This window comes from Trypanosoma melophagium (assembly GCF_022059095.1).
Source record: "Trypanosoma melophagium isolate St. Kilda chromosome Unknown ctg18segment0, whole genome shotgun sequence".
Taxonomy (NCBI): domain Eukaryota; phylum Euglenozoa; class Kinetoplastea; order Trypanosomatida; family Trypanosomatidae; genus Trypanosoma; species Trypanosoma melophagium.
In genome coordinates this window covers 281,955-301,937 of record NW_027125147.1, presented here as the reverse complement: position 1 = coordinate 301,937, position 19,983 = coordinate 281,955, and the positions used below count along the sequence as shown (strand labels likewise).

Here is a 19,983-nt window from a genome sequence, read left to right as displayed (position 1 = left end):
ATAGAAACAGGGAGATAAAGAGAGTTTGCACTACCTGTAACTGGTGTTGGATGGTAAGGTGGAAGAGAAGTGGGGATTCTGTTTCCCTGTATATATATATATATATATATATATATATATATACATATACCAGTGTTTCAGGTACACCCTTTGTGTCCGTGTCTGTGTATTGTAATTCACCTGTTTTTCTTACTTGTTCCTTTTTTCTTGGTAATATGGACCAAACTATGAGAGAGGTTTTCTCTTTCTTTTCTTTTGTTTATTTCTCTCTCTCTCTCTCTCTCTCTCTCTCTATATATATATATATATATATATATATATATATATATATGTGTGTGTATTGTGCTGCTAAAATAACAAGATCATCAACTGGGGGGTAAAGCAGATAAAAACGAAAAGAAAAAAGGGTCTTGTAGTCTGACGGGAGGAAGAACGAAAACCACCAAGAGAAGAGGTAAGACTATTATTTTTACTAAAAGAATAAAAATAAATATACAAACAAAACAAATCAAAAAGAAAAGAAATAAACCTATCTGAGAATGGCTAAAGGTAAAAAGAAAGAGGAAGTAGATGTCTTTGCTCGATTGGGGAGTTCTCGGCAATTCACCCCGGTCACTAAAGTTGATGCGTCTGAGTTACGTCCTGCTGAACTTCTCGATACCGCCCTCACCATCGCCCCTGCGATTCCACGTGTGGAGGTGAGTCTCACTATTCAATTCCGCTGTCCTGTTCCACTCGTTGAGGGGGATATTCTCCAATTATATCTGCCGGGATTTCGTGGAAAGGCGACTGTATTTACTCCAGAGTCTTCTCTCATGCAGAATATGACGCCAGTACGAGACTTCCGTGGGTATTGGTCGGGTGATGGGGCTAAAAAGTCAAAAGGACCAGGGAAGCAAATAATGTTACTTAAGTGTGTTCGTCGCATTGATGCTGAACATCTCGTATTACTTACTATTCCTCGCACACTGGGATTGATAGGACCGGATAAACTCGCGTTGAATTCTGCAAAGATAAAGATAAGTGGTACAGTTGCTTATGCTGAAGGTGGTAAAATACTTAAACAGGCATTTATGTCAACCACAGAGATTAAAAAGCGACCTGTGGTGGATGAAATTGTGGAATACAGATCTTTAATTTCTTCTATTGATCAAAAAGGTGGATTAGAGGAAGCTAATGAATATATTGCGGAGGAACTTTCATTGGAAGAAGTGGATCAAATATGGGAAGCGGCAAATGAACGATGTTCTTATCCTATTGGTTTACAATGGCATATTGCTGTGGCTGCATTTCGTTCATATGAAAACTATGGACCTTTATTAAAATCAATTGTTGAAAATGCTATTGGTTGTGTTAGAAAACGGCAACATTTGGGTTTACAAACTGAAATTGCTAAAAATTTGGGTGTAAAGGTTGGAGCTGTTGTGGTTTTTCAGGATGTTTTAAGTATGTTATATGGTTCATTATACCCAGATCTTCCAAGTAGTGTACTGTTAGCTGTTCGACTTTTTACCATGGAACCTATTGATATTGCACGTACCTTTTTGGTTAATGATCCACCTCAAGTATCTCTTGCACAGGAAATTTATAGTAGTTTTCGTACAGGAAATACGGAAGGTCTTACAAAGTGGGCATATACAGTTTCTACATTGATACTTATTTCTGGTACAAATACTAGCGGAATGGAAACAAGTGCCCTTGGAGTAAGTCGACCTCTATTATACTATGGTATAAAAGAACTTCCTCAAGAGGAATTACAGTATATTCGTAGTTTACAAGATGATGATTGGTATATGTTTCCTTGTTTTTCATTGGTTCGACCAAATGTAAAATGGACTGATGAAGAAGCTTTTCAAGTGCCTGATAATGCTGTTTTGTTTGAAATTAGCAATGTGGTTGATGGATTGGAAGTTTGTGATGTTTCCATGTACCCTTATGATAGAGAATGGCTTCTCCCACTCTGTTCATCATTTCGTGTCAGAAGTGTAAAAACATATGATGATCGAAATGGCCTTACACATGTTGCATTAGAGATGTATGGTTGTTTACATGGGATGTTAAAAGATAGTTTAATTCCTGAAGAAGATCGTACGGTGATTGCAGTAGTAGCAAAAAAAATACGCTCTGATGCTGAAAAGAGTTCCTACCGTGTACGTTATATCGCTGAACATGCGTATTTAAATGTGAAACTGAATGAACGACTTCGTCTCTATCCACAAACCCTTCTCCGAGCCCAGTATGTAGATCATTATTTTGAGGTTAAGCGTGTTTCACAAGCCAAGGCAGCAATAGAAGAAGGAATTGTAAATTGGCAAGTCTGTACAACTCCAGTACAAATGATAGATCCTGTTGAGGGCGTTATTAAACATGCAGCATGGGAATCAATGCCAAGGAAATTCGCCCTTATAACGGAACAATGTTTTCTTTCGAGAACGCGAACAAAAAAGCTGTTTGATGTTTCTGGTATTGTATTGGATTTCGCCACTTATGTATGTGATTACAGTGGGAAAGGACCACGGCCAATGCGACGATTAGTGAGAAAACGCGTCTCCCACGAGGCCCCACTACCAGTACTCCCAGAGGTGGTTTCATGAGTATAAAGAGAGAAAGAAAAGCGGAAAAAGAAGAAGAAGGGCATGTGTCTTTTTTTTCCTTTTTTCTGGGAAGTTTTGGATTATGTGGGATGATAGTGTTGTTGATGATGATGATGGCATTGTAATGGTTCTGATGGTTAGATTCGGTTGTTGTTGGTGTTGTTTTATTTTGTTTTGTTATGTTTTTACCCATGATGTAGAGTACTTGGAATGTGGTGAAGATCCGATAGCCATATTTATTTATCTTTGAATATAATTTTTCTTTTTTTTTTATTTTGTTGGTCTGCACCAGCAATTGACAGTTAACGCTCACTGGGTTACTTGGTAAAAATTGTTAACAGAGCGAAGTATGGTGTAATATCACTCTAATTATATTCTTCATTTTTCTTTTTCTTTCTTTTTTTTTCTTTCTTCTGTGTTTCTGTAGTGTCGCTTGTTTTTTTTTATCCTGGTTGATTTTTTTTCTTTTACGCAAAAGCTTCCTTTAGCTGGAAAGTGCATTGCTGTAGTTAAGTGGATTGGAAAGAGCAAAGAGAAGAAGGAATAGAAAAACAAAAAAAAGTAACGAAAAAATAAAAGAAATTTATTGCACTTTATTATTATTATTATTATTATTATTATTATTATTATTATTATTATTATTATTATTATTATCAGAAACAACAAGCCGTATAAGAAGAAGGGCAAATAAAATAAATAAATAAATAATAATAATAATAATAATAATAATAATAATAATAATAATAATAATAATAATAAACAATGCTGCGTCGTCCTCAGCGTTCTTTTATCGCTGGTATACACACCAGCAGTGAGGCCCTTCTCGCCTCCCTATGTACACCCCTGTGGTTAGCACAACGTGGGGTGTTTGCAGATAAAGTGCGTGCTGGGATGATTCTTAATGTCGACAAGCGGCACTACCGAGTGGTGGCCAACACCCGATCGCAAAAAGGACAAAACGCCGCCTCCTTCAACATTAAACTCATTGAAGTTGGCACAGGAAGAAAGAAGGAAGTCACCGCAGGACAAGGGCATGACTTTGCCGAAGTACGAGCCGAACGTGTACGACTGTTATTTAGTGGATTTGACGATGATGATATGGCGTGCTTTGTGTACCCCGAGCATAGCGCAGATGCGGGGAAGGAGGTGAATATCCCTGGCGACTCCCTGCCAGAAATTCAGCAGAAATTTCTCTGTTGTGGAATGCCGGTGGATATTCTCCACATTCTCTCTGATGAGGACGAAGGGCCGGAGGCAAAAGACATATGGGCGGAGGTGATTATGCCTAGCAGTTATGCCTACACAGTGGAGAAGATGTCGTTAAAGGGAATGTACCGCATGGCGTCCTTTAAGGAGTGTGATGGGGTGGTGGGCGTGAATGACTCGGTGCAGGTGAATGATAAGGTGAAGGTGATTATTAAAGCAGATGGCACAGCTGCTTTTGGTGGACGTGTTACGTAAAAGTCTACGATTTATATTTATTTATATTAGGTGTGATAAATACATGGAGAGAGAGAGAGAGAGAGAGAAAAAAAAAGGGGGTGTTGTAGTTGTTGTTATTATTTGTGGGTTTTAGAAGAAACGGCTGAATTGGAGGAAGATTGGAGGAAAAAGAAAGGGCCGAAGAATGTGTTTGTTTGTGTGTTTAAGTGTTATGCTTGACTTGCTGTCTCTCTGTTGTGTTTACTAACGCCCTTCACAAGCACGTGTATATTTTAGCAAAGGAGAGATTTGCCATATGTATATATATTTTTTTTATTTATTTATTTATATTTATGTGTGAATATTTCTGATATTGCTATTGTTCTTGTTGTTTTTGTTTTATTTTTCCTTTCTTTTCTTTCCTTTTTTTCTATCCTATTCTGCTCCATTACCCCTTTTTCATTGGCGTTACTGCTGATGTTGTTACTCCTCCTCTCATGATGTGAGAAAAGGAACGAAACGAGGAAGAATAAAGAAACCACAATACAGAAAATAAATAAATATATATATAATATAATTTAGATTAGTGGGAGGAGTGAGGCATCAAAGAAACACTCTCCTCTCCTCATACGGATACACACACACACATCAATGACTACTACTACTACTACTACTACTAATCATAATACGTCCGTATTGTCCACAACCGAGACGAATGGAGATGTCCCCATCACACGACTGCCGCCGTACTTCCCGACAAGTTCTAAGGAATGTACCAAACAAACAGAACTCTTCTTTTCGTGCTTTGAGCAGCATGCCGTGATGGAGAATCCATACGATACCGTCAGTGCAAAGCGGGCACTGTTGTTCTGTCAACCGGAACTACGTGAGTATATGGCTTGTATGGAGAAACACCGCGCAACAGAGAACAATGGGAAGCCGTGGTGGAAGTTTTGGTAGAGAGAAGGAGAAGGCGAGAATGTACACATAAATACAAGCAGAAATATTACAAATCGACTGTATTGATTTCAGTAGTGGTTGAAACGAAAAAGAAAACAAGAGAAGAGCTGGTGTAAAGAAGGAGAGTGACCATTCACGCGGTTGTTGGTTGCAGTGTGGCGGTCGGATTTATTTTTCGTGTGAAATGATTGTTATACTCATTTTCAATATATATATATATATATATATATAGCTCTAGTTGTTCCAGGAGAAGAGAGAAGAAGCACAATCTCTCTGCCAAAAAAAAACAAAAGGAATGTTACATGAGACCATAACGAAGTTTTTCTTTTGTTTTGTTTTTATTATTACTATTACTATTATTACTGTTGAGCTCTACACATTGTCTGTCATTCTATTATTATTATTATTATTATTATTATTATTATTATTATTATTATTATTATTATTATTATTATTATTATTATTACTACTCCTTTTTTCTCTTCTTTACTTTCATTTCCTCTTGCATTGAAAATACCCGTGACACGACACTCAGGTGGTACAAAAACGATAAATATACCAAATTATCGAAACCGAAAAAGAAGGAAAAAAGGGTACAATAGCTTTTATTTATTTATTTCCCAAAAGATAATATTTTTTTATCTCTTTCAAGAAAAAAAAGGCAAAGTATTAAAACAAAAAGAAAAATGGAAACTATTGAGAGTGCAACCAATAACCTCACTGCTGATCGTGAGAGGCACATGATGTCGGCTTCACAAGGCAGTGAAACAGCGGGAAAACAACAAGAAGAAAAAGAAGAAGATCCCACTACTACCGCACCCCTCACGGTTGAGGAAATGCACGAACAGCTGGAACTAATTCTCCGAGCCTGCGGCGATCTTCAAACACTCATGCGTAATCGTATTCCCATTACACCACGCGAAGTAACAAAACTGCGAAAAGCGTTTTGGCTTGCCACCGGTGAATCTACTGATCTCTGCAATTGCAGTAGTAGTGTTGGCAGCAGCAGTAGATGCAGTGGAAGTGTGCCCAGCACAGACACAGGGGATTCACTTTACATTCGCCCAGAGTACTGCGGAACACGGGGATCACGTCGTCGTAATGGTGGATTAGCGGATCAGCGAGGTGTTTCTGTGGAGGAAAAGAAGCATAAGAGTAATGATGATGTGAATAATAATAATAATAATAATAATAATAATAACTGTTTATCTATTGAACAAGAAGAGGAAGGACAGTCACCTCGTTCGCTTGCAAAGAGTATTGCCCGACGGGATGCGATGGCTAAAGTTTGTAATCGTGTTTTAAAGCAATTGGAAGAGTATGCAAGGACACGGCCAGAGGCCCACACCTTTGATCTTATTAGCGCCCATCAGGGGAACAGAAATTATGCAGATAATGATAGTATTAGTGAGGAAAGGGGTGGTGGAAGCAATAGCGCCAACAACAAGAATAAGAGCAGCAACAATAACAATAATAATAATAATGGTAATATGACCCATGAGATGGATGGAAGTACACACAACAGAAGAAACTGGTTGGATTTATTAAAAATTCCACTTGAACGTCGTATACAGACTTTGATGGTTTCATTTTTTCTATTTTTCACATTTATTCCACTTTCTTTAGTGGTCACTATAATGCTTCTGAGTAATTTGTACACAATGCCCTTTATGGTGGCTTACCTTGTGTACATATTCACACTTGGACGTCCAAAGCATCCACTAAAAAAAAATCAAAACTTTACTCGACTTAAGCTTTGGCAATACTATAGTGATTATTTCCCTGTACGCCTTGTCATTCCACGCTATGTGCGAAGACAATTTGATCCCAGTAAAAATTACTTCTTTATCTATCACCCACATGGTATTCATGGATTTGGAGCTATTAGCAAGTTCACCCTAAACAATACGGCAAGCGACCTCCTTCCTGGTATTTGTATTCATACACAAACCCTTAAAATGAACTTTTACGTTCCCTTCTGGCGTGAACTTACTTGTCTCAGTGGAAGTGGGGATGCCAGTGCTGACTGTATTCGCCGTACACTCCGCTCCGGTCCTGGTGAAAGTGTTTTGTTGATTGTTGGTGGGGCAAAGGAAAGTCTATTGGCGAAACCAAACACAAATGAGTTAACACTGCAGCGGCGAAAGGGTTTTGTGCGAATTGCATTGCAGGAGGGAACACCGTTGGTGCCGGTGTATGCGTTTGGTGAGAATGACGTGTACAGAATTCCCCGCATGGCGGAATCGAGATTGTGGAAACGTATAGAAAGAACGCTGCGAAAGTATACAACATTTGCTATTCCCATCTTTGTTGGGAGGGGCTGGTTTAATTATGGTTTTGGTATACTCCCGCATCGTCGTCCCATTGTGGTGGTGGTTGGAGCTCCCTTAATTGTACCAAAGATTCCAAATCCAACAGAGGAAGAGCTGCAAGAGTGGCATGACAAGTACGTGTTGGCTCTACAGCAGTTATTTAACGATCATCATGGCGTCTATGCCGTGGAGTCTAGTAGGTTACGCATTCACTAATACAGTGTGAAGCATCATCCCTACATTTTTTTTTGTTTGATATATCTTTCTGAATATGTTTTTCGGTGTTGATGTTTTTTTTTATTGTTTTTCTTGTCTTTTTACTACTTATTTTTTAGTTCATGATGTTTGTTCTTATTTGTTTCTTTGTTTGATTTTGCCTTTTTGCTTCTTTACTTTGTTCCACAGTGTGCCCTCTGGGTCAATCTGAGATTGTATATATATATATTTCTGCGTACGTTTGCGTTTCTTTTTTGTTTTGCTCTTATGTGGTAGAGCATTGGTGGTGTCTCTTTTTTTTTCCTTTTAGTGCCGGATACCGTATATGCCCGTGTGGGAATAGTACATATGAATCCAATCGAGTCAAATATATATTATATTGTGTATAATATTTTTCTGAGTATATGTAAGTGATACGCCTCAATTCTTTTTCATTTTTTTTCTGTTTACTGAAGCGGTACTCCAATCTGATTTTTTTTTTCTGTGTAATAAAACGAACGAAAAAAAAAGAAGAAATAGACCAAAGGAGAATATGTGGAATGGGAAAATAACAAAGGTAGAGCGAGTGGGAGCGAAACGATGAGCGAGAAGCAAAGCGAAAATAAAACGCTTATATATATATATATATATATATATATATTATTTATTTTATTTATTTATTTTATTTATCTGAGTTAGAGTAGGGAATCTTTTTTCAGGAATGAAAACAAATAAAGCAAAGTAGTGTGAATATTTGTGTAGTGCTATTTTCTCTCTTTTCTTTACTCTTATGCTCTTTGTTACTGTTGGTGGTGGTGCTAGTTCACATGGTCAGATTTTTTTTCTTTTATTGTTTGTTTGATTGATTGATCGGTTGATTGCTATGGATTATTTCTTCTTTCTGTTAGTGGTAAAAAAAAAATGTACAAATGGGGAAAAAAAACATTTGGGATGGAGTTGTAAGGGACAGACATCCATAGAGTATAAGAGGTATCTCATAACATTATATTATTTTTCATTTCGAGAAAATAAACGGGAAAAAAAACCATTAAGGGATTATAAAACTCTTAGTGTGTATTATTCCTTGTATGTGTGTATCCGCCATTACTGGTGGTAGGTACACCTCATTTTTCTTTTTTTTTCTTTTCGCCTTTATTTTCCATTGGGCTATTTCCAAATCACTTTTCCTTGTATATATATATATATATATATATATATATATATATATATATGCCCGGCGCCTGTAAACTGTGGAGTTTGGATAATTTTATAGTGTATTAGACTTGGAATTCTTTTTTTCTCTGTTTTTGTTCTTTTTTTTTTTTTGATTATTGTTTTGTTATATGAAGGCAGAAAAAGAAACCCACACGTGGTGGGGTGTAGAGAACTCTGACTGAGTGGGTGAGTGAGTCTTTGCGTTTGTGTAGGAACAACAAAGAGGAGGGAAAAGGAAAGAAAAACACAACACATATAAACTCACACACACATATATATATATATATATATATATATATATATATATATATAGGGGAAAGAAGAGAAAAAAACACACAAATATAATTTAAAAAAAATGTATGCCCGCTTTCGCACACGTTCCAAGTTCTACAAACGACCCGAACGTACACTCCGTGCGTACAATGTCAGTCCCAACATGTTACGTCGACCAAAGGTAAAGCCTGGCCTTCTCAGTGGTATTTACAGTGATGAGACAGTGGACTTGCGTGATCGGGAGCGGCTGGAGCTACTGGAGTCCCTCCGCCACCCCCGCGAACGGGACTTTTATCAAGATCACACCTATCACAATCAGTGGATTCGCCGGGATTTGGAAAAGCATCAGAAATTGGAACTCGCCGCCCGTTATCGCTTCTTCGCCCCGGACTATGTTCTCACCCCGTGGGTGTGGTACCCAGGCGATGTGGTAGAAGTGATATCCGGCGAGGGTGTGGGGCAGCGAGGGACAATTATTGCAGTGGTGAAGTATAAGAATGAGATTGTGGTGCAGAATGTGAATGTGCAGGATGTGGTGATTCCAGCATCGGAAACACGACCAGAACAGGTGGTGCAGCGGGAGCATCCCATTCATGTAAATCGTGTACGACACGTGGATCCATCAACAAACACACTATGTCAATTAGAATTGGTGAAAGTGCGTAATAAGGAGACGGGTGAGTTGGAGGAAAAGCGGATAAGTCTTGAAAGTGGGGTACTTCTCCCTATTCCTCCAGTGGAGAATAACATGGAGGTTGGGGATCCTTTAAAGGATACACCCATTCAAGACGCGGATGAATCCACATATGATGCTGAGGCAGAAATGGCACTCTTAGTAGAACGACGTCTTCACGCTATGGAGAATTACTTTGTGAAGAGTCTACGACACTCATACGCCTTTCATGAACCACTGCGTGTGCGAAATGCGCAAGACATGCAGGCATTTCAAGTGGATGTTGTGGAAGCGGCATCTGCAGCTCTGGCAGAGCAATTGGTTGCTGATAGCAATAACAATAATAGTAGTAATTCACTGCCGGCCTGGTGGAAAGAAGCTGTTGCCCCACACTTGGAAGAAGTGGAGGAGGAAATACGTGCTGCAGCAGAGAAGGAAGCAGCTGCAGCGGCAGCACAAACACAAACACAAACAACAGAAGCTGGTTATGGTGTTGATGCGAATGAAGATAATAATGGTGATTATTATGAAGGAGAAGAGGGGGAAGGGGAAGGGGAAGGGGAAGGAGAAGGAGAAGGTGAGGAAATATCGATGGCACAAGAAGATGGTAAGATGGAGGGAGGGAAGGTCTCGAATCGTTCGTAGGGTTCAGAGAAATGAGAGAAAGGAGAAGAAAAAAAGATAGTTGGAGTATAATTTAATGGGGTATTGTTGTGTTAATATATGTAATATTTCTACTGCAATAAACAATCTGGTGTTTTGTTTTTTTGTTTTCTTTAGAAAGTCGTGGTGTTGAGTGTATTATTTATTTAGGTGCATTGAAAAGAAGAGAGAAACCAATAAATAAAAGAAAGAATAACGAACAAGAAAAAAGAATAGATATATTTTTATCTATTTCTATATATAAATAAATAGGAGACTATAAAAACAAGAGGGATAAGGAAATAAGAAAAACAAGAACAACAAAAAAAAAAATGGTGCTCATGTCAACATACCGCAACAGCAGACTCGTGTCTAAAGAGTTTCTGCATGCCCCTGTGATGCGATTCCGTGCACTTGGCGAATATTACTTTCAACGTGCCTGGAACGGTTCACTTAACTGGGCTCTCCCTGGTGAGTACCGTCTCTACGCTGTGATGATTCCATTCATCTACTTTTACCACCGCTGGCATCAGGAGCACACACTTGATATTGATCACGTGGAGAAGGCCATGATTATGCGGTGGGGCGGTACACTGGAGGAGGTGCGTAAATTATCCGCAAAGGATCAACTGCGTGTACGGTGCTTTACGGATATAGAAAAGTTGTACTCGGCGTATGGGCCAAAGGACGTGAATGTTCAACCCGCAGGAGATACACTGCCAGGGAAGGACTTCTACCACAAGGTAGGACAGGCACACTAAGAAGAAAGCGAAGGAGGAGATGTGCGCATACATGCTACTGAGGAGAAGGTGCAGGTAAAAGAGAACAAACAAAAAAAAAGAAGGAAAGAAAGAAGGAAAAAGGTGGTGATGATGCTATAGTGTGTGTCCGCGTCTCTTTTTTTTTTTTCTCTCTCTCTGTATGTCTGTGTGTGTATGTATTTGTTTGTGATGGAGAAACACTGGAGGAGATGGATGTGGTTATACATATATATATATATATATATATATGGAATTTAGTAGGGGAAGTTAGTGATTTAGCGGAATGGTGCAAACATATGTCACGCGTGAATGCATGTGTTTGTTGTTGTTGTTTTTTTCGTTTTGTTTTGTTTTTCCCTCCTTCTGTTTGTCGGTTTGTTTGTTTGTATGTGTCTCAGATGTTACAATATGGTGTGCGTTTTACAATACAATGCATCAATTTCCAATGTGATGTATATAATTGTGATAATATCCTCTACAATCATCTCTTGTTTTTGTTGTTCTTGTTCCTGTTCTTTTTTTTTTATTTTTTGTTGTTGTATGGGGTGTGTTAACATACATACAAACAGAAAAAGTAAGGAAAAGTTGTTTCTAATACGATGGACAACCAGCAAGTAAAACCTGAAACTGAGGGAAAAGAAAAGAAGATGGGCACCCTTGTACTTCCGCCCTTTGTGGCATCTGCCATTGTGGAGCATGCCAAACGTCGGTGTAACTCCGCTGGATATCTCATTGGAAACCGCAGTGGTGATCAAATCACCGTTACGGATTATATCCCCTGTACGCATGCCTCTACAATGGAGGTTCGCTCCCGCGCCTATGCGGAGGATCTCAGTGAGCGTGTGCAGTTAAAGCGATACTACACCCCTGGAATCACACTCCTTGGCTGGTATGCCGCTGGTGTGGCTATGCCAGATGAGGAGGAGGCCTTTGATCTCTGGTGCCAGGCCCCGTGTGTGAGTTTCTCCCGCAGTCGCAGTAATAATCAGGCGGTGATGTTACTTGCACGCATGCCCGCCGCCTCGCACATCTCCGTGCAGTGGGAGGCACACGTGACGAGTAGCGTCTTGGTTGGGGACACACTGCGGTTTGCGCGGCTGCAGGAGGTGGCGGTGTCGATTGAGGCGGAGACCCCGTCGATGAATGTGTTGCTGGCGGAGATCGTCTCCAAGGCCCTCTGCGGGGGGGCCGCGCCGTACCCGACGAGTCGAATTACGAATCTCGATCGTGTGGCGTTGGAGGCGGATGCGGCGAAACGTGATCCCCGCAGAGAAACGGATACACGACCGGTGGAAACGGCATTGGCGAATGTGCAGAATAAACTCCATCAGGCCATTGTTCAAGCCCGTGCGGTACTCGCCTCTGGTGGTGGAAAGCAGAAGAGTGAGAAGAACGGCAATGAGGCGGCTATTGTGGCAAACTATGAGGCTATCCTGGAGGAGAAGAATCAGCAGAGTAGTCGCGATGACTTTATCTCGGAAAGTTATAAGGATGCATTAATGATGAAGTACTTGGCCGCCCTGCTGCGCCGTCATGTGTCGGAGATTGAGCGACATGGACGTTATGAGGCAAAGGAGAAGCCACAACATGGTGGTGGTGGTGGACATTCTAATGATGCACGTAATAAGATGACATCATTCCGATGAAATGAAAAAAAAAAATAATGAAAATGAAAGAAAGAAAGAGATGATGAAAGGAAGTAGGTGATGGAATTACTCTTTTTTTCTTTTTTCTTTTTTCCTTTTTTTTCACTTCATTCTCTCGGTATCTGTGCATCATGTGTGTCTAATGGACTCTCTGTTTGTGTGTCTCTCCCTGTTAGGGCACTGCTACCACGTCTCTCGTCTTGTTGTACTCCCTGTATTGGAATACAAAAAGGAATACATGTGGATGGAAACTCTATCTTCTCTTTCTCTCTCTTTTAATCTTAACAGCAACGATAGAAGAAGAAGAATAAGAGAAAGAGAAAGAAGCAAAGAAGGAGCGTGTGGGAGTGAAGCCGGTGAAAAGTGCCAATTTTTTTTCGTTTTTTATTTCGCTTATTTAAAAAAAAAATGAGTTAAGAATAGCGATAAAAAGAAAAGAAAAGAAGAAAGTACATTTTTGTCTGTGTCTCTCTGTTTGTGTATGTCTTTAAACTTTAGTAATTCCGCTTTAATAAAAAAAAAAGGAATACACTTCAGAAATGGTCCAGCTGACTTGTCTGTTTGTACTCGCATTCTTCTATTTATTTTTACTTTCTATCTGTATGTGTGTGTGTGTCTATCTCTTTGCTTTACATTCTTAATGATTGTTTGTTATTTTTTATTATAATTTTTAACCTTATTATTACCCTTTAACCATAGTTTTTTTTTCTTTTTTTCGTTCTATTTGTGTGTTTCCTTTTCCTTTCAGTAGTGTTGCCACTCGACCAGAGCTTGAGAGACGACATAGAAGAAGAAATAAAATAAAAAGAGAAAAGAAACTGATATAAAAAAAAGTAAAGTAAAATAAAAAGAAGAAAAAGTCATGTCCTTTCCACGTCGTGTTCTGCGCGAAATGGAACCCGCGGCTTCTCATGAGAGTCTCGCACTTGAATGGGCTTTTGGTCTACACAAGGACTTTAAATCGGTTATTCACAACCTCAGTACATCCCCTACAGATCGTGTGGTATTTTACACTATTGGACACGTTGGTGTTATTTATGATGCCGTGCAGAACACGCAGCGTCATTTAATGGGTCATCGTCATACTATTATTGCATCTGCTTGTAGTCGTAATAGACGTTTTATTGTAACAGCAGATGCTGGTAATAGTGGATCTGATAACGGCATATCACCCAATGAAAATGTCAACGGTAATGATAACGGAGGAAGAGGTGAAGAGTCTTACTCTTATGGTAGTGATCGACAGAGTCGTCATGCAAATGGTGCTTCTTATGTTGATCCTCCTAATTCAATGGATTCTGATTTGGATCAAGATACCTCTGTTATGATTGTGTGGGATACACAAACTGGAATGCCTGTACGAACTATTCCTACTGGCAAGTATGGTGGTGTGGTGGCCTGTGCGATGAGTCTTGATGCTATGTACGTAGCCACACTTAATCGACGAGTTCCGCAGGAAATTATGTTATGGGGATGGACAGCAGATGAGGATGTAGATGAACATGGATTACCCAGTGATTTTGTTCCAGATGTGAATTTATTAGGGAATGATATAGAGCCAGAGTACCGTCGTTCTATTCCAGCACAGGATGAACAAACTTCTATTCGTTTCTCAGAGGATGATCCACATCTTATTGTAACGAATGGATTACATCGTGTACTCTTTTGGTCATGGGCAGAAGGAGAATTAAAGTATTACTCTCCACCTATTTTATCTAAAAATTTAAAAGTTCCTATTGGAAACTTTACACAAACCATATTCGTTCCTGGTACAAGTATGGCATGTAGTGGAACGGTTGATGGAGATGTCATTTTATGGGAATTACAACCACGTGATCGTGTTACAAAAGAACAAGATAAAACTATGCTTAAAATGGTACGAATACATTCTGCTGGAGTTTCATTTCTTGGTTGGACAAGTGGTTATATCGTTACTGGTGGAATTGATGGACATGTTAAATTTCTCGATCCCAAACTTCGTCTTATTGCCTGGTTTGAGGATCTTACTGGAGGTGCTATAACATCTATCAGTTTTGATCGTCCTGTAATTTCTGCACCATTAGCATTAGAAGAAATGCGACGAGAGTTTAAAATGAACACACAAAAGAAAGTTGCACTTGTAGGAACAAAAGCCGTACAAGAATTTTCAGCACCTGATTTTATGGTTTCAACAGCTAATGCAATGATTATTAGTGTTTTATCTAAATCGTTTCATACCGGAAACACTGAATTATTACGTGGTAAACTTATTGTACAAGGACAAGATAAAGGTATTCAATGTATTGTGGCACATCCAAAACTAACCCGTCTCGCTATTGCTGGATATAGTGGTAGTTTACATATATGGGATTATATTTCTAAAAGAGTATCACTTCTCAGTATTTTTCAAAATATTCAGATTCATTGTATGGCATATGACCCAGAGGGAATTTTTCTAGCTCTTGGTTGTACAAATGGTGTTTTAAAATTCCTTGATGCAGATTCATTAGAGGAACGAAAGTCTATTAAACCCAAACGTCCAGATTGTATTACACGTTTGGTCTTTTCTCATGATGGAAAACTATTGGCAGCTGGTGATATTGCTGGATGTGTTGCTTTGTATGAATATGATCATCCACAAGGTAATACCACAAAACCTATGGAATGGGACATTGTTGGACGTCATAAAACCCATCGAGCTGCTATTTCTGGATTACAGTTTGGCGATGATGGAGGTCTACCACGTTTACTCTCTGTTGGAGAAGATAAACGCCTTGTAGAGTATGATCTAATAGATTCTGAGGTAGAGTCTGGATTATTAGTGCGAAGTGCACATAAAATTACTCAAGGAGCTATTCCAACAGGACTTTTATGGGTTAAAGAAGATGGTGTGATATCTGATATGAAGCGTCGCAATACTGAATGTAATAACCCATCCAATGGTGATATGCTTCTTATTCCAACAAGTGAGTATAAAATTACTGTTTTTCTTAGTGATTGGAGTCGACAATGTATTAAGTCGGTTTTATCACCTACATTTGGTGGACCAGTAGTAGAAATGTTTACTGTACCCACAAACCAAGAGAATAATACTCCATGCCTATTCTACGCCACACGAGAAAAAGTTATTGGATTAATGCAACTTCCCTTGGAAGGGGATCCATGCATGTCAACAGGAGTTTTAGCGCATCCTGGTTCTATTACAAGTGTTACAAAATCCTTTGATGGGGCTTTTGTATTTACAGCCGGTGGGGAGGATCAGTCTGTAATGCAGTGGCGTGTGAATGGCGAACGCATAGTACCAGAAGAAGAAACAGCAGCTATGTTGAGAATGATGACCACAACAACAGGATCTATGACTTCTTCTATTGGAGAAGTTCCACTGGATCACCTTATTGCCGCCGTTGAGGGTGGACGTGATGGAGAGTTTATGCGTGAAATTGTCGATTACTTTTATTATGCGCAAATTCGTCTGCAAGGTGAAGAGACAACGGCAAAGCGTGAGTTAATGGAGGCTGTTCCATTTTCACAACTTCCTAATCTCTTCCGTGCACTTGGTTATTATCCTTCAGAACTTGATATTGGACGATTAACGTATGAAGTGGCAAATTTGTATGGTCCTGAAGGGGAATCCGTGGATGAGTGTGATGTGGGAAATATTCCTCTTAAATTTTCACAATTTATGCGTTTGTATGTAAATTATCGTCCTGTCTACGGTATCACACGACATGATATTGAATGTGCCTTCTCTGCACTTGGGGCAGATCCTGTAACGGGTCAAATCTCACGGGATGTACTTTTCAAGTTATTAAGCACACATGGAGAGGCACTGCAGCCAGCAGAGATTGCGGCCGCCCTGCGTTCTCTCTTGGGCGATGGTGTACGGCTGGATATGTTAGAAGATACAATTACCGCCCGTGCCTTTTCAGAAAACTTATTGGGATTTGAGGACTATGATGCGCCTGCGACAGCTGTGAAAACGAATGAAGAGGAAGACTCCCTTGAAGATGATATATTCATCGAGATGTAATGTTCTTCTTGTTGTTGTTATCTTTCTTTGTGTCTGTGTGTGTGTGTGTTTCAAGCTTGGATTGATGTAAAGGATGTTTGAAATAGATGTGGCTACATACATGGCGTATATGTATGTGTACACGTGTGTGAATAAGTCTCTATTTATTTATTTATTTTTCAAAAATAATGCATACATTTTATCTTTTTGTACTAATAATATTGTACATATCCTCTATTTTTGTGCGTATTTATTTCTTTCTTTTTTTTTCTTCTTATTTCTTTATATGTTTTTTTTTTATTGTTTGCATCTCTAGCCACGCAGAGAGTACAAGTGCGGGGACTGTGGAGAAAGAAAAAGAAAAAATAAAATAAAAAGAATTAGACAAAGTACATCCCTCCACTGTTCGTTAAATCTCCGCAAATTGGCATACCATTTAAGGATTTTTTCTGGGGGACCTTAATCTCCATTTTTATTCATTTCCTTATTCCCAGTAGGTACTCTCTCAGTTACTTCTTTTATTGACATTCTACTGTTTGTTGTATTAACAATAAACTATATATATATATATATATATATATATACGTGCTCTATATGTCGGCTCTAAACAGTAGTAGCAGCAGTACAACTCCTACAAATAATTCCTCTTCCTCTTCTTCATTATCGACGCCTGTTGTTAATGTCGCACCCTTTCATAATGTGCGGGTATTTCTACACATACGCGAACACGATGATATCGATGGAAGTGATCGTACTAAACATCACGCTAAGAAAGCCCTGCGTACACTAGGTGCCTCTCTCACACTCTCTGAGAACACAGCAGATCTCATCGTCTTTCACTGCGGAAATGATTCACTATTGGCAAATGCAAAAGCACGTGGGAAAGTAGTGGTTCGTCCGGCGTATTTGCAGGCTTGTGTGGATCGTGGAATGCGACTTCCCGTTGATGAGTTTCTTGTTCAATCTCCATCAAATACAGGGATAACAACAACAACAACAACTGGAAAAGCAACAATGGGAAAAAGAACTGAAGAGAAAGAAAAAGATATAAATAAAAGCCATCATGTGATAACATCGTCTTCATTCTCTCATAAAGTCAGTAAAGTGTCTATGACAGGAGGGAAAGAAGTACACAGTAGTCTATTAGAAACGGTGAAATCAAAACCTGTGAAGAATTCTACAAGAGCAATAGCACTATCTGAAGTGCCTTATCTTGATGATGATGATGAAGATGAAGAAGAAGAAGAAGAAAAGAAGAATGTTGGTTGTTCTGCGAAAAACAATCAAAATTCTGCTGATAACATAGAAACAAGTACGCCGCTGCTCTCCAGTGACAATTTAGATAGCAGAGCTAACACACGTAGCGGTAAAAATAAGAGGAGCAAGAAGAATCCACAACAACCATCATCATGCAAAGGTGGGGAAGAAAGTGTGTCTGCTGTGAATAAAGAAAATAACTCTAATAATATAACAAGCGAAGTAGTGAGTAGTGGTGGTTGTACGGTATCACGACGAGGTGACAAACGTCCCCGTGATACGATGGGGCCTTCCAGTAATAACATAAAAAAGAATGGAAAAGGAGGAGATTGTGCAACTGTAAATGCAGTACAAACAGGAAGTGTTGAGGAAACAATACCACCCACGATGACTTTCACTGATAACAATCTCATCACACCGTTGTTTCCACCACACTGTGGCCCAACAACAACAACAACAACCACAACAACAACAACAACAAGAAAAAAAAGCATGTGTGTATCTGCTGCATCTGTGCCACTCCGTATTGCTGTTTCTGGTGAGAATGAAGATGTGATGCACTTTCTCTCTGATGTGGTGGAGCAATTGGGGGCCAAATGTGTTCCTCGTGTGTTTGGGCGTGGGCGTAAACCAACGCATCTTGTGCTGGAGGGCCGCGGGGAGTTAACGCCTGTGGTGCTGCTCGCCATGGCGCTGGGAATTCCTGTGCTCACACCGCAGTGGTTGTATGATGCCATTTCGTTGGGGACCTTTCCAAATATTATTGCGTCCCACCTGCATCCTATCTATAATAATAACAATAATAATAATAATAATAATAATAATAATAATAATAATAATAATAATAATAATAGTGGTGGTGGGAACGTGAAAGAGAGTTATGAGAAAAATGAGAGGTTGCATAAAGAAGAAGAAAAAGATGGTGGCTGCCCTGAAGTAGGAGGACGAACCATAAAGCGAAGGAGAAAGAATGAGAATGATATTGGGGGAAAACTTGTAGATCTCTTCGGAGAGGATGTTGGGCCGCACTATAAGGCTATCTTTCTTGGAATGTCATTTGCATTTATTAGTCATTCCCCACTTGCCCACACCGATCAATTTATGGAATTAGTGCGTATTCTCGGCGGTACTGTATCTCGCAGTGCATTAGGTGTAAATCTCTCCGTGATTGTAGATCTCGGCTACGGTACTGCCACCCAACAAGAAGACGAAGAAAACGAAAAGAAAAAAGAGAAAGAAGAAGAGGAACACGTGAAGGGGAGAAGGAATACAAATGGTAAAAAACGAGGATCTCGACAATCCATAGTGAAAGAAGGAATGGATGAAATTATACGAGAAACACAATCCCTCTCCATGACGTATCGTACCGTATTAAGTGATAATAACCCCGGTGTCTCCTCTCACCCCTCACAACCTATACTGCAGGATATTATAGCCCAACGACTGCAGAATGGACTTTCTGCTGTTCCCATTGTGTCTGTAGAGTGGATTATTCAATGTATTCTTCTTGGTGAAGTTACAGAGATGACACCCTTTGAAGTTCCTCTTACAGTGTGTGCATCAATTAAAACAGTAATGGAGGCAAAGAGTCAAGAAGATACAACGACAAGGAACAGCAGCAGTAATAATAGTAATAGTTGTTGTGGTAGTGGAGGTAATGCGAATGAGAAGGAGGAGTTCTTCACACCTCCAGAACAAACAACATGGCGTGATGGGGAGAATAGACAAGTAAAGAGTAAACATAATGCGAATACTGTCATCTCACGTTTACCGCTTTTGATCGCGGATCCGTTAGCAAAAACTGCAGAAGGTCCAAGTAGTGCGAAAAAATCTGCAGAACAGCAGTTAGATACACAGCAGTTGCTCCTCTTAGATGATAGCGACATTGAGTAGACGACCCCACACACATTCTCTCTCTCTCTCGCTATCTATATATATATATATATATATGTTGTCTCTTCTTTCCTCCTTCAGTGTAGTGTAAATTATATCACAATACCCTTACTATTTTTTTTTTCTTTCAACATCTTTTTGTAAGTATGTAT

The 19,983-nt window shown here is 39.4% G+C and overlaps 9 protein-coding genes across 9 annotated transcripts; all 9 read left to right on the top strand.

Moving 5' to 3' along the window:
- Positions 1-539: 539 nt before the first annotated feature.
- On the top strand, positions 540-2,594 carry LSM04_009362 (uncharacterized protein; the record flags this gene model as incomplete). Its single annotated transcript, XM_067331598.1, has 1 exon — positions 540-2,594. The coding sequence occupies one exon, from the start codon at positions 540-542 to the stop codon at positions 2,592-2,594; it is 2,055 nt and encodes a 684-aa protein (XP_067193215.1).
- A 762-nt stretch (positions 2,595-3,356) lies between these two features.
- LSM04_002341 (Translation elongation factor) lies at positions 3,357-4,055 on the top strand (the record flags this gene model as incomplete). The annotated part of the gene is made up of 1 exon (XM_067331596.1): positions 3,357-4,055. One exon carries the CDS (start codon positions 3,357-3,359, stop codon positions 4,053-4,055), a length of 699 nt encoding a protein of 232 aa, XP_067193039.1.
- A 612-nt stretch (positions 4,056-4,667) lies between these two features.
- On the top strand, positions 4,668-4,976 carry LSM04_006411 (uncharacterized protein; the record flags this gene model as incomplete). The annotated part of the gene is made up of 1 exon (XM_067331595.1): positions 4,668-4,976. One exon carries the CDS (start codon positions 4,668-4,670, stop codon positions 4,974-4,976), a length of 309 nt encoding a protein of 102 aa, XP_067193147.1.
- Positions 4,977-5,716: 740 nt separating this feature from the next.
- Positions 5,717-7,504, top strand: LSM04_003765 (Diacylglycerol acyltransferase; the record flags this gene model as incomplete). Its single annotated transcript, XM_067331594.1, has 1 exon — positions 5,717-7,504. One exon carries the CDS (start codon positions 5,717-5,719, stop codon positions 7,502-7,504), a length of 1,788 nt encoding a protein of 595 aa, XP_067193068.1.
- A 1,549-nt stretch (positions 7,505-9,053) lies between these two features.
- Positions 9,054-10,289, top strand: LSM04_004851 (uncharacterized protein; the record flags this gene model as incomplete). The annotated part of the gene is made up of 1 exon (XM_067331593.1): positions 9,054-10,289. The coding sequence occupies one exon, from the start codon at positions 9,054-9,056 to the stop codon at positions 10,287-10,289; it is 1,236 nt and encodes a 411-aa protein (XP_067193101.1).
- Positions 10,290-10,618: 329 nt separating this feature from the next.
- On the top strand, positions 10,619-11,047 carry LSM04_002894 (uncharacterized protein; the record flags this gene model as incomplete). The annotated part of the gene is made up of 1 exon (XM_067331592.1): positions 10,619-11,047. One exon carries the CDS (start codon positions 10,619-10,621, stop codon positions 11,045-11,047), a length of 429 nt encoding a protein of 142 aa, XP_067193052.1.
- Positions 11,048-11,646: 599 nt separating this feature from the next.
- LSM04_006776 (uncharacterized protein) lies at positions 11,647-12,693 on the top strand (the record flags this gene model as incomplete). The annotated part of the gene is made up of 1 exon (XM_067331591.1): positions 11,647-12,693. The coding sequence occupies one exon, from the start codon at positions 11,647-11,649 to the stop codon at positions 12,691-12,693; it is 1,047 nt and encodes a 348-aa protein (XP_067193152.1).
- An 862-nt stretch (positions 12,694-13,555) lies between these two features.
- On the top strand, positions 13,556-16,702 carry LSM04_009157 (WD40 repeat; the record flags this gene model as incomplete). The annotated part of the gene is made up of 2 exons (XM_067331590.1): positions 13,556-13,925; positions 14,007-16,702. The coding sequence occupies 2 exons, from the start codon at positions 13,556-13,558 to the stop codon at positions 16,700-16,702; spliced, it is 3,066 nt and encodes a 1,021-aa protein (XP_067193212.1).
- A 573-nt stretch (positions 16,703-17,275) lies between these two features.
- Positions 17,276-19,831, top strand: LSM04_009112 (uncharacterized protein; the record flags this gene model as incomplete). The annotated part of the gene is made up of 1 exon (XM_067331589.1): positions 17,276-19,831. The coding sequence occupies one exon, from the start codon at positions 17,276-17,278 to the stop codon at positions 19,829-19,831; it is 2,556 nt and encodes an 851-aa protein (XP_067193209.1).
- Between the last annotated feature and the right edge of the window lie 152 nt (positions 19,832-19,983).